Source organism: Eurytemora carolleeae, unplaced genomic scaffold (genome assembly GCF_000591075.1).
Source record: "Eurytemora carolleeae unplaced genomic scaffold, Eaff_2.0 scaffold17, whole genome shotgun sequence".
NCBI lineage: Eukaryota > Metazoa > Arthropoda > Copepoda > Calanoida > Temoridae > Eurytemora > Eurytemora carolleeae.
Genome location: NW_019396047.1, coordinates 221,980 through 235,042, shown reverse-complemented (window position 1 = coordinate 235,042; position 13,063 = coordinate 221,980). Strand labels below are relative to the sequence as shown.

The 13,063-nt window shown below is 32.2% G+C and overlaps 1 protein-coding gene across 1 annotated transcript; it reads right to left on the bottom strand.

Annotated features, from left to right (window-relative positions):
• Window positions 1-12,396: 12,396 nt before the first annotated feature.
• On the bottom strand, window positions 12,397-12,849 carry LOC111703256 (uncharacterized). The gene has a single exon (XM_023475151.1). It carries the CDS (start codon window positions 12,847-12,849, stop codon window positions 12,397-12,399), a length of 453 nt encoding a protein of 150 aa, XP_023330919.1.
• Window positions 12,850-13,063: the final 214 nt, after the last annotated feature.

Genomic DNA, 13,063 nt, shown 5'->3' with positions numbered 1-13,063 from the left:
TTGGTTTGGATAAGAGTAGAGGAGTTTCTCGTCAAAGACGACATTTTTATTAGTTGCAGAAGCTCTTTTGATATTTATAGTAATATCTAATAATGTACAGGGTGTCCCAATAAACATGGGAATTCAGCGACGAATTCGATATCGTCTTTTCAAATAATTCTTTGATTTAGTATAGTGATGACTACTGAGAAAGCTGTAATCTGTAAGAATTTCGTCTGCTATGATATGGGACGAAACACGAAACATGTGCGCAGTTGATGAATAGTTTAGAATGTCTTTTTCCATTATTTGTTCTGTTGTTAGATACCTAAGATCAATAAAAATATTATAAGGAGTCATGTTAAATTAAAATTGATTTCAAAGTAAAATATAATTAAGCAAAAGATTTGCTTAACTAAAAATAACTATTTATCAAATGTCATGTTTCGTGATACATCCTGTATGTTCACATTTTGTTCGTTTATGTTTTGACTGCATACGGTTGTACTTAAAGTAAAACAAGAAAATTAACAGTATACAAACAGAGTAAACTGGTCCGTCTTCAATGTTCATCTTGCGGAGACACATCTTTGCAGTCTTTTACCCTTTTCATTAAATAATCTCTAGCAGACATAATACTATTATGGCTTTTGAAATTAGGTATTACAATGCTAATTCATAACAAAGACGATATCGAATTCGTCATTGAATTCCCATGTTTTTTGGGACACCCTGTACAATGGAAACTATGAAAGACATTTTTTTCTTGTTATTCAAATACATCTTTTTATAGCTTATAGAGAACGAAGATATATATATAAAATATATTTTAAAATGGCAAAATATATACGCAAGGGGGGCAGTGCCCCTACCTAGAACTGTAAAGGGGGCAGTACCCCCCCCCCCCTTCCTTGCCACAAACTCTGATTCTATAATTCCTATATCTTTAGAACCAAATGTCGTAAATCTTTGATATTTCAAACTTATATTATTTGATCTAACAGAATTCATAGTTTGAAATATCTAAGGTCTACGACATTGGAATCTAAAGATAAAGGATTTAGAAAAGCAGAGTTTGTGACAAAGAAGCAATTCCTTTTATGTTAAAATTTCCACTCTTTAAAGAGATATCAACTTTTTAAAGATATCAATTTTTTCAAATATCAATTTTTTTAAGATATCACAGCTTTTTGAAAATTTAAATTTTCTAAACTTTTAAAAATATCAACATTTTTAAGTGTTACATCGTAAAGTTTTAACTTTTTGAAGATCTAACATTATGCATTTCTCTTCTCCCACGAAACATGACAGTTGGTGAAAAGTTTAAAATATCTTCTACCAAAGTTTGTTAGGTTAAGTTAAAAATAAAAATTAAAATTAAAATATAAAAATTTTCATGGCAGCCGCCCATATTACAGTAAAATTGATTTAAAAATAAAATATATTTGATTAAAAGATTTTTAATTTAAATAAACTGCAAAAAGTCTATAATATCTAATACAGTATAATATGGAAGAAGACATTCAAAACTATTCAAAAACTGTCATGTTTCGTGGGACACTCTGTATCTGATGTAATAAATTCATGAACTCTTTGAAACTATGAAACTTAAGTCTTGGTAAATTCTATATTATCACCACCATAGAAAATTAAGGATCTATTAAAAAATGTTTAATATAAACTAAAAATTCTGTAATATGTATTTTCCGATTACAACTGAATACATTTCAAGTCAAGGTTAAATGCCTTTTTCTCAAAACAAACCTATATATTATCAAAAATGAAGCGTGCAGTAAAATACTTAATATGGTAAATTATAGACTAAGCAGTAAGCAATGATCATTCCCCTATTCCCAAAGAAAATAATGTGAACAAAAATTACAATTTCCTGTATATGCTCATTAACTAAATAATGAATTAGTTGGAACAAAGATTGTAAAAAATAATTGTCAACAGTGTATGAAGTGTATGCCCAGCCCAGGCCTGGTTTTTCTGCCCTCCACAAGAATTCCAAACAGACGACATTGTTTGGATATTAAAATATTAGAAATATGTTTCAATGTGATTTTAGATGTAACAAGGACATTTCTATTCCTTTCATTAAAGGCGATTATAAGTTTGTCATTCATATTTACAGGGACTTCTTATAGTTCTACAATGGTACATACAGGGTTATCCCCAAAGAATGAGACATCAGATCGAAATTTTTTACATCAATGGTTTCCTGTACCTTCAAACTTATTGTTTTCTTTTCAAAATTATTAAATATAATAATAAAAGACTTCACACGTTAGAATTAGCTAGTTTCGGGTCGTCTTTAAAGTCTTATTCTTTGTGGTTCCCCCTGTACATCCGAGTGGGGGGTATACTCTACATACACCTAGAGCAGTGTAGTCTAGAGTTCAAGACTAGCTCCAAGGAATTGGTTGAAATTAGAGGGTTTACCATAAAGTATTTAGACCTACATTTTCTGCCAACTATCTAATTTAACCCTATAGGACTGCAGGCTCAAATAGGCAAATTTTACAATTCCCCAATTATGTGTTTATTTTTTTGAGTTTGTTGAATCATATGTGTAGCTGCTAAGCAAGGTTTTTATGTATTACTAAGAACTGAACAAAAAAGGGTTCGATTATAGAATGTACGCAAATTTTTCACGAAAACTTTGCAGAGCGGGTTGTTATAGTTTACTTAATTATCCCAAGATACGTAAAGTGACTTAACATCCCTTTGTTGGGGGAATCATATGGTCGGTAATGTTGGTCAGAGGGCGGTAAAAATTCATTATATCATGCATGTACAGAAAGTTTTTATTCTCGTTATTGAACTACTCTAAACCCCAATGTGAGCTAAACCAGGAGAATTGGAAAGAATTTGCAAAATCCCACACAAGCAAACATTGTCTTTCTTATTCAACCTCGAGCTGATTTATTGAGATTGCTGTATTCACTGTTTTAATAAAATGGAAACCCATTAAACATTAGAACCCTTCTCTTTAGGTCCTTCCTGAACAGTGCACATAATTGAAAGATCAAAGTGTAAATCTAATAAAATTCAAGATTGAAAATATTTAAGTACATACAGCGATAACCAGAAAACTCTGGAATATAAAGTCGACTTTTAGACTCAAGTTTGACTTTAAATAGTGTGCATAACATGATGCATGCAGCAATTGTGCAGTGTAAACAGACCCATTTCTCTTAAAAAGTGATTTAATAACATCAAATGCACTTCAGTATTGCTTTAATGTCGTCTTCCTTTTTCTACAGTTTCCTGATTAGCATTGTAATTGTATAACAAGTGTACATTTGGTATTAATTACATAATGCATATATTGCATCTATATGTAAAATAGTTAAATTTCTGTTTTTCTATCTGTTTGTTTGTATGTCCGATCATAACTCATGAACCCCTAAACCGATTTGCCCCAAACTTTTATTAGGGAACTCGATAGAACCGCAGTAACGTTCTTAGTTTGGTCTGAAAATTCTAATTTGAGTGGGTTGACTTTTATAACGAAAGCTTAGCTTCCAAGCAAAAATGGGTTCCTAGGCTATTATTAGATTTGTACAAACAGTCTATACAGTGCATTTAAAACTAATTACACTGCTACAGTTCAGTCAATATAGAAGATAAAGTGCATTCAGTACACAAAATATGTGCATTTTACTCCACGTTAAACTAAAGTGAATACGTGATAAATTTTGTTTAATGTTTTCATTCAGAGCATCTCTGATTGAAGAATTAATGAGAAGAAAGAAAAAAACGTAAAAAAGGAATTAACTTCTCTTTTTTTGTAACCTCACGGTGTAAACCGATAATATTAAAAACTTAAATTATTTCACCCAAACGAATCGAATTCAAAGTTCAAAATATCTAAGGTCTACAACATTGTGTTCCAAAGAAATAGGGATTAGAAAATCAGAGTTTGTGGCAAAGACTCAATTCCTTTCCGATATGTAACCGCGATAATCATGCGTAAAATGAAAAAAGAAGACATGAGGAGGTTACAACGTCTTATCAATAATGCCGCGTATGTTTAACGCTCTCCTGCTGCTTAGTTTGCCGTGATATCAAACTGAAACACTGCTAATGTAGTAAATTAAATAAATCATTTAAAAACATCTGATACAAAGGTAAAACCACCCACACCAGAACACATGGTGCGTTAAACAGAATAAAACCGTGCTTTTTGCCGAGCTGAGATTATATCTGAAAATTAATTATTATTTAAAGGGTTATTAGCGAATTTAAAATGTTGGGTCTGGGTGTCGGGAGTGATTATTTGGGCGGGAAAATGGGGTTAGTATTATTAAAAAAGAAATAAGGAAGTCATATTTTTAAACTAATAATTAAGTTAATTGCTTGTAATAATGCTAAAAAATAATTCATGATTCGTTAATTCATTTAATTTGTAGTAGCCCAGAACATTAAAAGTTTATTTTTGATTTCAATTATCAAAATTATTTTTACATAAAAATTAATAAATATTTTTAGAAATACACTTTATTACTTACACAACACATTTTGATTCATAATTAGACACTCCATGTAATCTATAATATTTAATATATAATATATAAGCAATGAGATGGCAAAATAATCCACTTTACTTATCAGATTTATATAATATATATAGTTTATATATATTTATATATATATATTGCTTGTCTGTTTGTTTGTTTGCTATAAATTTAAAAATGGTTGAACCAATGTTGCCCACATTTTTTGTGAACCTCTTATGACCCGAGAAAAGGTTTGCAGCTGGTCGAATTTAAATTTTTATACAGCTAACTTATAAACCTATGAAAATAGGAAATGTATGACGTCTATAGGAAAAGGGCGCCAAGGTAAATAAACATTTGAAAGCAAACAAATAGTATAAAATAGTATAAAATTGTATAAAATTGTATAAAATTGTATAAAATTGTATAAAATTGTATAAAATTGCATAAAATTGTATAAAATTGTATAAAATTGTAAAAAATTGAATAAAATTGCATAAAATTGTATAAAATTGTATAAAATTGTATAAAATTGTAAAAAATTGTATAAAATTGTATAAAACTGTATAAAATTGTATAAAATTGTATATATTATTGTGTAATGGGAAATTAAATTCAGTAATATATTTCTCTTTTTCGTAATTTTTTTTAAATCTCAAGACCTCTGTTTTGGATCGTGTTGCGCTTACTTTTCTTACATCTTTAAATTAATAGTTAGAAGGGGAAAATCCTCTGACTCGTCTTCAAGGTTCAAGTGGATTAAAATACTTATTTATAATCTTTACCATCAACATTTAACTCTTTTTTTCGTTCATAATTTGACAATAATTATACAAACAATTTTTTCCATTAGTTAATTTTAATAATTAGAAAAATAGTGAGTAAGGACAGAATCTCAAACTAACATGTAATTTTCATTTGTTAAAGAAATTAAACATCATCCATCCAGTATAATTAATTTCCAGATGTTATGAAATATATAAATTTCATGATTCTTGATTAACCCTGTATAGTTTAATTTTAAATGACAGACGTTTTCCAAGGTTTCTTGGGTTGACAAGCTATAATTACTTTCAATTTTCTTTTCTGTTTAATTGTTCATCACTTTTTCCATCTTTTTTCTTATTTTTTTTTTCTCTAAATGTATACTTTTATGTTTTAACAGAGAATCTTGAAAAATTACCAAGAACAAATTAGAAAAGCCCTGAAAGAATTTACTAATTGGAAACTTTGTAAAAACTAATTTAACAAGAAATGACCACCCAGGTTCCAACCAGCGCGCACACGCGCATTTCCTCATAAATAATTACGCGCTCAACTTACTTAACCAACATCATGATTACTGTGTATACTAAGTAGCCGGTCCAGTAAATCTGTTTAGTTAAATTTTCTTATTTCCCAGATTTGTTTATCTATAAACCCATGATATTTAACGATTCTCTTAATTACTTTCCTTCAATATATTTGTTGTCAAGTTTCTAAGTAGCTGAAAATTATATTATTCTTAAATTTTCAAATTTGTCGACAAATTAGTTCGAATTATTCAAATTTATTCCAAACTATTTGGTATTTTGAGGAAGTAATTTATCTTGAAGAAATTCTTAAGAGAACAGTTTGTGCGTTATTTTAGCTCAACTTTAAAGGGATTTATTTTATTTTTGATTCAGATCTTAAAATCTTACTTTTTTGGGGTTCACTCCCCCCCCCCCCCCCCTTCTTTGATGTTTAAAGTGTCTATATTACCCTATTACCCTTTTTAATATAAATCTAAAATTCATTTTTCTTACTTCATTTTTTTCAATCCTTTTAACACTCGTATTTTTAACATTTATTGTCTTAAACTCCTCACATTTTTATTCTGTAATTACCACCCCCCCCCCCTCCCCTCCATATAATTTATTTTGAAGCCCCTCCCCTTTCTCTAAACTGTTGTCCCCCCATCCCCCTGCCTGAATAAGATATAAGTATATAAGCCCTAAGCCTGAATATAATTTGTCTAATTAAGATTAAGAACTGCAGCCTACTCAATACACTGTATTCTAATCAGTAGAATTATAATTAATAAATTTATTATCAATCAATTATCTGCTTGGCATAGCCCAGAGCTAGGGGGCTTTAGTCAATCAATGGCTTAATAACTGCCTTATTTAGTTCAGTGATTCCCAATGAATGAATAAAAAAAACCAGAGAAAAATATTTCAATTGTGTTATTTGATAATAATTTAATTCATGTTATGAAATAAGTTCCAGATAATAAATAAAGAAAAAATATTGACACAAGTTAAAGCCTCAAAAATAGGCCCGCTTGAAAATGGTAAATATTCTAAATTTACATTGGTTTTAAGACCAGAGCTAAAAACTTTAGAATTGTGGATATCGAGATAAATGCTTGATCTGCTCTTTTTCTTAATGTTAATTTAATCTTAAGTTTGTATCAACAAAAGTGCACATAACTCAACCAATCGAGTGGGGTTTGGAGAAACCAGAACAGCCAATCAAAGAAGCCGGGAAATTTCAAATGTTGCGCGCCAATTAATGAGTGAACTCTCATTAGACAGAAACTACCAGGAAAAGAAAAATAAAGAAAAAGATTGTATTATGAAGGAAATTAGTGTACACATTGGAGATTCAGATTAAGCGGCGATTGGGATTAAAGATATCTAATTCTAAAGTTTTCAGCTCCGGTTTGTTAAGATACTTTAATATACCTCATGTACACAGTCATTCATGAACATTTAAACCCAACCTAGTTCGTAAAACAATAAAAAGATATATTATCCACCCTACACAAGGAAATTAAGACTCTGTCGGTCCGTTTCAATTCTGCAAAATGTTGCCAATAAAATTTACAAAACTTTGATTTAAACATTCGCTAAATAATGATTTCCAATTCTTGACAATCCATGTGGATCTAAAAATCATTTTAAATGGAGGAATTAAGTTTTTGCCACAAACTATGATTTTCTAATCCCTTTATCTTAACGACCTAATGTAATAGACCTTAGTTCTTTCAACTATCAATTAGATTAAATAATCTAAGTTTGAAATATTAAAGGTTTTGCACCATCACGTTGCACATATATGGGGATTAGATAATTTGATTTTGTGGGAAAGACTCAATTCCATTTGACCATTAAATACACTGTAAGAAATCACATATTCTTTCAATACTTTTTATTCAAATCTGTATTGAGTAAATAATAATAATAATAATAATAATAATACTTTTTATTAAAATCTGTATTAAGTAAAGTAAATTCTGTTTGTTTTGATTCAAATGTCACCTGTATAATAAATATTTAAAACATTTTTATGGCAAAAGGTGAAAAAGAATGTAAAAACGTAGAATATATCTTTAAATGTATAATATACTGCAGAGTTACCCACAAAGGTTAGAACTTCAGAGACGACTAAACTGAATCTTTAAGTAATTGCAACAAAATAAAAGCAAATGTTCAAAATGTATGAATCTTAAGATATAGATTCTAGAATTGTAGAATTATATATTACTAGCTCCGTCCGGCGGTGTCCGTTGAATTTAAAAAAAACTAATTTTGAAGAAAAACATCACTTTTATCATCCTTTGCAAGTAACCCTGTATATTTATGTGAATATAATGAATCATGACAGCTGATACGATTGCAGTGCAGAAATTTGATCAATTTAATCAACGAGAGAAGAAAAATATTAAATCATATTAGAGCCAATTTGTTACCCATGTTTTACATCATACAACAAGGAATAGTGCATTTAGCCGCTATAAATACCGCCATCATTGGTGTCTACAACAAATTTGTTGCAGTGAATTAATCTTAATTTTGTAGATGATGATGAATAGATGAATAGGTTAAAAAATGAGTACGTAAAAAATGTATGTAAATGTATGATTACATGAATACTTGGAATAGGTGAATAGATGTATAAATGAATAGATGATAGAGGAAGAGATGAATGGATGAATAAATAAATAATTGTTAAAGTGAATAAGAAAATAAATAAAGATATTTAAGAGTTGTATAGCTGAATAAAAGAACATGTGAGTAGATAAGCAAATGACTAAATAGCAAAAACTAAATAAATAAATAAATGCATAAGGAGTGGGTGAATAAATGAATGGATGAATAGGTCATGAATTAATGAATAGATGAATAGATGAGAATATTGTAATAAGAAGAATACGGAACTATATTGAGAAGAATGGAATTGAATTATTATCTATGAGTTCTCTTCTCACTAAAAACCTTTCATAGGTTCAGCTTCAGGTTCAATTCTTTCAGTTTTCAATTCCAGTGCGCAGCGGTATTCAATAGAAATGGGCGGAGAATAGATTCATTTTTCATCATTCACCAAATCGTCGACAGCCGAAAAGAGTATGTTTCCGCGGGCTGTAAATTGAATGTATTGCACAGATCTGTGGTTTAAAGGGACTGTAAGCGTAATTAAGTGACCCTTTATGAAAAGATAAAGCCCGATTCACGACGGTACCACTAAACGCATTGTCTGCTCAAGTATGAATTAAATATCAATATTTTTAATTTGGAAAAGTGATCATTATCAATTGTGGTTTCTCTGCGAAAGTGACTTGCGCATTTCTACGGCAACATTCAATTAGTGGTAATCAGTATTTAACAAGTTTAAACCTAGGAAAAAGACAATATCTTGCACATTATTGATCAAAATAAGTCTCAAAGGTACCTGGCATTGTCATCTTTGCATGGTGGACCACTTGAAATTACGATAACACTTCCTTTAATAAGGTAGGTTTTTTTCTGCCGCCGACATTTTAGATGTCGGATCCTAATGGGTAGGAACGAGACAATTTGGACAATCATTCTGCCCCCAAAGGACAATTTGGACAAGTGTTTTTCTTAATAAAATTTCTATCCTTACTTCGGTTTATCTAGTATATGGTAGTGTGTGCTGGGCGTGTGATATTGGTTAAATTATTCTCAATAGTCCTGGAGCAGTAAACCCTTTGATGAATCACTTTGATCAGGGTCTATCAGGATACAGTAGGATACAGTAGGATACAGTAGGATACAGTAGGATACAGTAGGAAACAGTAGGATACAGTAGGATACAGTAGGATACAGTAGGATACAGTAGGATACAGTAGGATACAGTAGGATACAGTAGGATACAGTAGGATACAGTAGGATACAGTAGAATACAGGAAGCTATAGTAGGATACAGTAGGATACAGGAGGATAAAGGTAGGATACAGAAGGATAAAGTAGAATACAGGAAGCTATAGTAGGATACAGTAGGATACAGGAGGATAAAGGAGGATACAGTAGGATACAGTAGGATACAGTAGGTACAGTAGGATACAGTAGGATACATTAGGATACAGTAGGATTCAATAGAATACAGTAGGATACAGTTGGATACAGTCAGATACAGTAGGATACAGTAAGATACAGTTGGATACAATAGGATACATAGGATACAGTTGGATACAGTAAGATACAGTAGGATACAGTAGGATACAGTAGGATACAGTAGCATACAATTGGATACAGTAAGATACAGTAGGATACAGTAGGATACAGTTGGATACAGTAAGATACAGTAGGATACAGTAGGATACAGTAGGATACAGTAGGATACAGTAGGATACAGTAGGATACAGTAGGATACAGTAAGATACAGTTGTATACAGTAGGATACAGTAGGATACAATAGGACAAAAAATGAAACACTTAGATACATTTTTTTTATCTCCAACAGAATCTGCCCTTTGTATGATCATGCTCAGTTCTCATACTGAACCTAGTTCTAAATATATTGAATTGGTTTGTGTTACAATGGTTCAAACCATGTAATTGGTGTATACAGCCTATACAACCTATGTACTCTGAATAGTCATGCATATTATGTATACATGAACGCTTTACGATTATTAGCCATAATTGCACTGTAAATACTAGATATAAAGATACACTTCAGATTATGCAGGAAGTAATGGGTAAGGTACACATATGGTGAACAGAATAATGAGACCGTGTTATGGAGAACCGGGTTTCCAGGGCGCTTCGTGTCGAACGTACTGTTATGTCTCCCTGACTTTCACCTCAAGCAAAAGTAAATTTCACGTAAGATTCTTATGTGTGTTAAGTCATAAATCCTAATTTTTCTAATATTTAACCGGTTAAATTTACTTTTCTCATACTGGTGCATAAAATCAAAACTTGAGGAGCTACGAGGTCACAAAGTACCACCATCAATATCGCATTGATTTGACTTTTGAATTCTATACAACCCTTCCCTTTGGATTAGGAAAGTTAAAAAGGGTCGGGAAAAATAATTAAACTTGACTGAAGAGTTTGCTGTGAACCATGATAAGCCGGGAGCTGCCGACCACAGTAGTGTTGCGACTAGCGAGATAGAATTTATTAAAAAAAAGTTGGACCAGGTTGTTCCAGTAGTTTTACCGTTTATTGGATTTAAACAAATAATCCAAATATATTTAGAAGAGAAGTGAAAGAGAGGGAGAAAGAGGAGTAAAGACATGAGACGACAAAAGTCAAATTAAGGAGATAGAAGGAGATAGAAGGAGATAGAAGGAGATAGAAGGATATAGAAGGAGATAGAAGGAGATAGAAGGAGATAGAAGGAGATAGAAGGAGATAGAAGGAGATAGAAGGAGATAGAAGGAGATAGAAGGAGATAGAAGGAGATAGAAGGAGATAGAAGGAGATAGAAGGAGATAGAAGGAGATAGAANATATAGAGGAAAGGTGGTAAAAAAGGAAACAAAATAACAAGGATGGGAAGAGGGTAAAGCGAAGAAAAACCGGGAAAGAAAAATAAAAAAATAAAAGATCAAAAAATAATCATAAAAAACGTAATTGATTGTTTTAAAACCTTGATTGTTTGCAAAGATAAATCAGCTGCCAATAGCAATAAAATCACTAATTGGTCAGCTATTATTTATATTTTCAATTAGGTCTGTCTATCGTAAATAATCCCTCCCGCATTTCTTCATGAGTAATTGACAGTTTACAATAACAAGGTTCAAGTGTTAAATTACATCTGTAATTCAAGTTTACATCGTAAATTGGTATAATTATATTAAAAAAGCTTAATTACATGTTCAAGTATAGGTTAAAGAGCTCATAGTGCTTAAACTGCTATAAATACGCATAATTTTAGCAGGCAACACACCCTTTGAAGCATATACAGGGGGGCGATAATACATAATATCAATTAAACTAATGAGATACATAATGTATGTAATAAATATAAGTATAATAGTTTTAAGTAATTACTTGTAGAACTTGTTCTGCACTTATTATGAAAAGTGACTTTACAAGTTCATGAACTAATGATATAGAAATTTTGTTATTATTTCTAAAATACAATAATAGCTTATACCCAGATTTCCCTGGAAATCTAATCTTCCCTTCATCTCCTTACCATCTTCCTTGACTTCCACTCTTCCCCTCATCTTCCAACCATCTTCCTTGACTTCCACTCTTCCCCTCATCTCCCAACCATCTTCCTTGACTTCCACTCTTCCCTTTATCTCCCTTTCATCTTTCTTGAATGCCACACTTCCCCTCATCTCCCGACCATTCTCCTTGACTTCCACACTGCCCAACTATCTTCCTTGACTGCCACACTTCCATTAATCTGCCAACCATCCTCCTTGACGTCCAAACTGCCTAACCATATTCCTTGACTGCCACACTTCCCTTCATCTCCCAACCATCTTTCTTGACTTCCACACTTCCCCTCATTTCCCAACCATCTTCCTTGACTTCCACACTTCCCATCATCTCCCAACCATCTTCCCTGAATGCCGCACTTCCCTTCATCTCCCAACCATCTTCCTTGACTTCCACACTTCTCCTCATCTCCCAACCATCTTCCTTGACTTCCACACATCCCCTCATCTCCCAACCATCTTCCTACACTTCCACACTTCCCCTCATCTCCCAACCATATTCCTTGAATGCCAAACTTCCCTTTATCTCCCAACCATCTTCCTTGTCTTCCACACTTCCCCTCATCTCCCAACCATCTTCCTTGAATTCCACACTTCCCTTCATCTCCCGACCTTTTTCCTTGACTTCCACACTTCCCCTCATCTCCCAACCATATTCCTTGACTTCCACACTTCCCCTCATCTCCCAACCATATTCCTTGACTTCCGCACTTCCCCTACTCTCCCAACCATATTCCTTGACTGCCACACTTCCCCTCATCTCCCAACCATATTCCTTGACTTCCACACTTCCCCTCATCTCCCAACCATATTCCTTGACTGCCACACTTCCCCTCATCTCCCAACCATCTTCCTTGACTGCCGAACTTCCCCTCATCTCCCAACCATATTCCTTGACTGCCACACTTCCCTTCATTTAGTTAAACTTAATTTAACCTTTTTAAGAGTTTTCGGTCGTCTTTAGAGTCCTTTGTTGGTACCCTGTATGTACAATGTGTGTTGTATTCCCCGGATTCGATGTGTTATTTTGTATTTATATAATTATTGCTAAACTGTATCTGTCTGGTTATCTATCTCTTGTTTGAACGTAAATCTGTCATCTGTTCTGTATAATCTAATCAATTACTTGA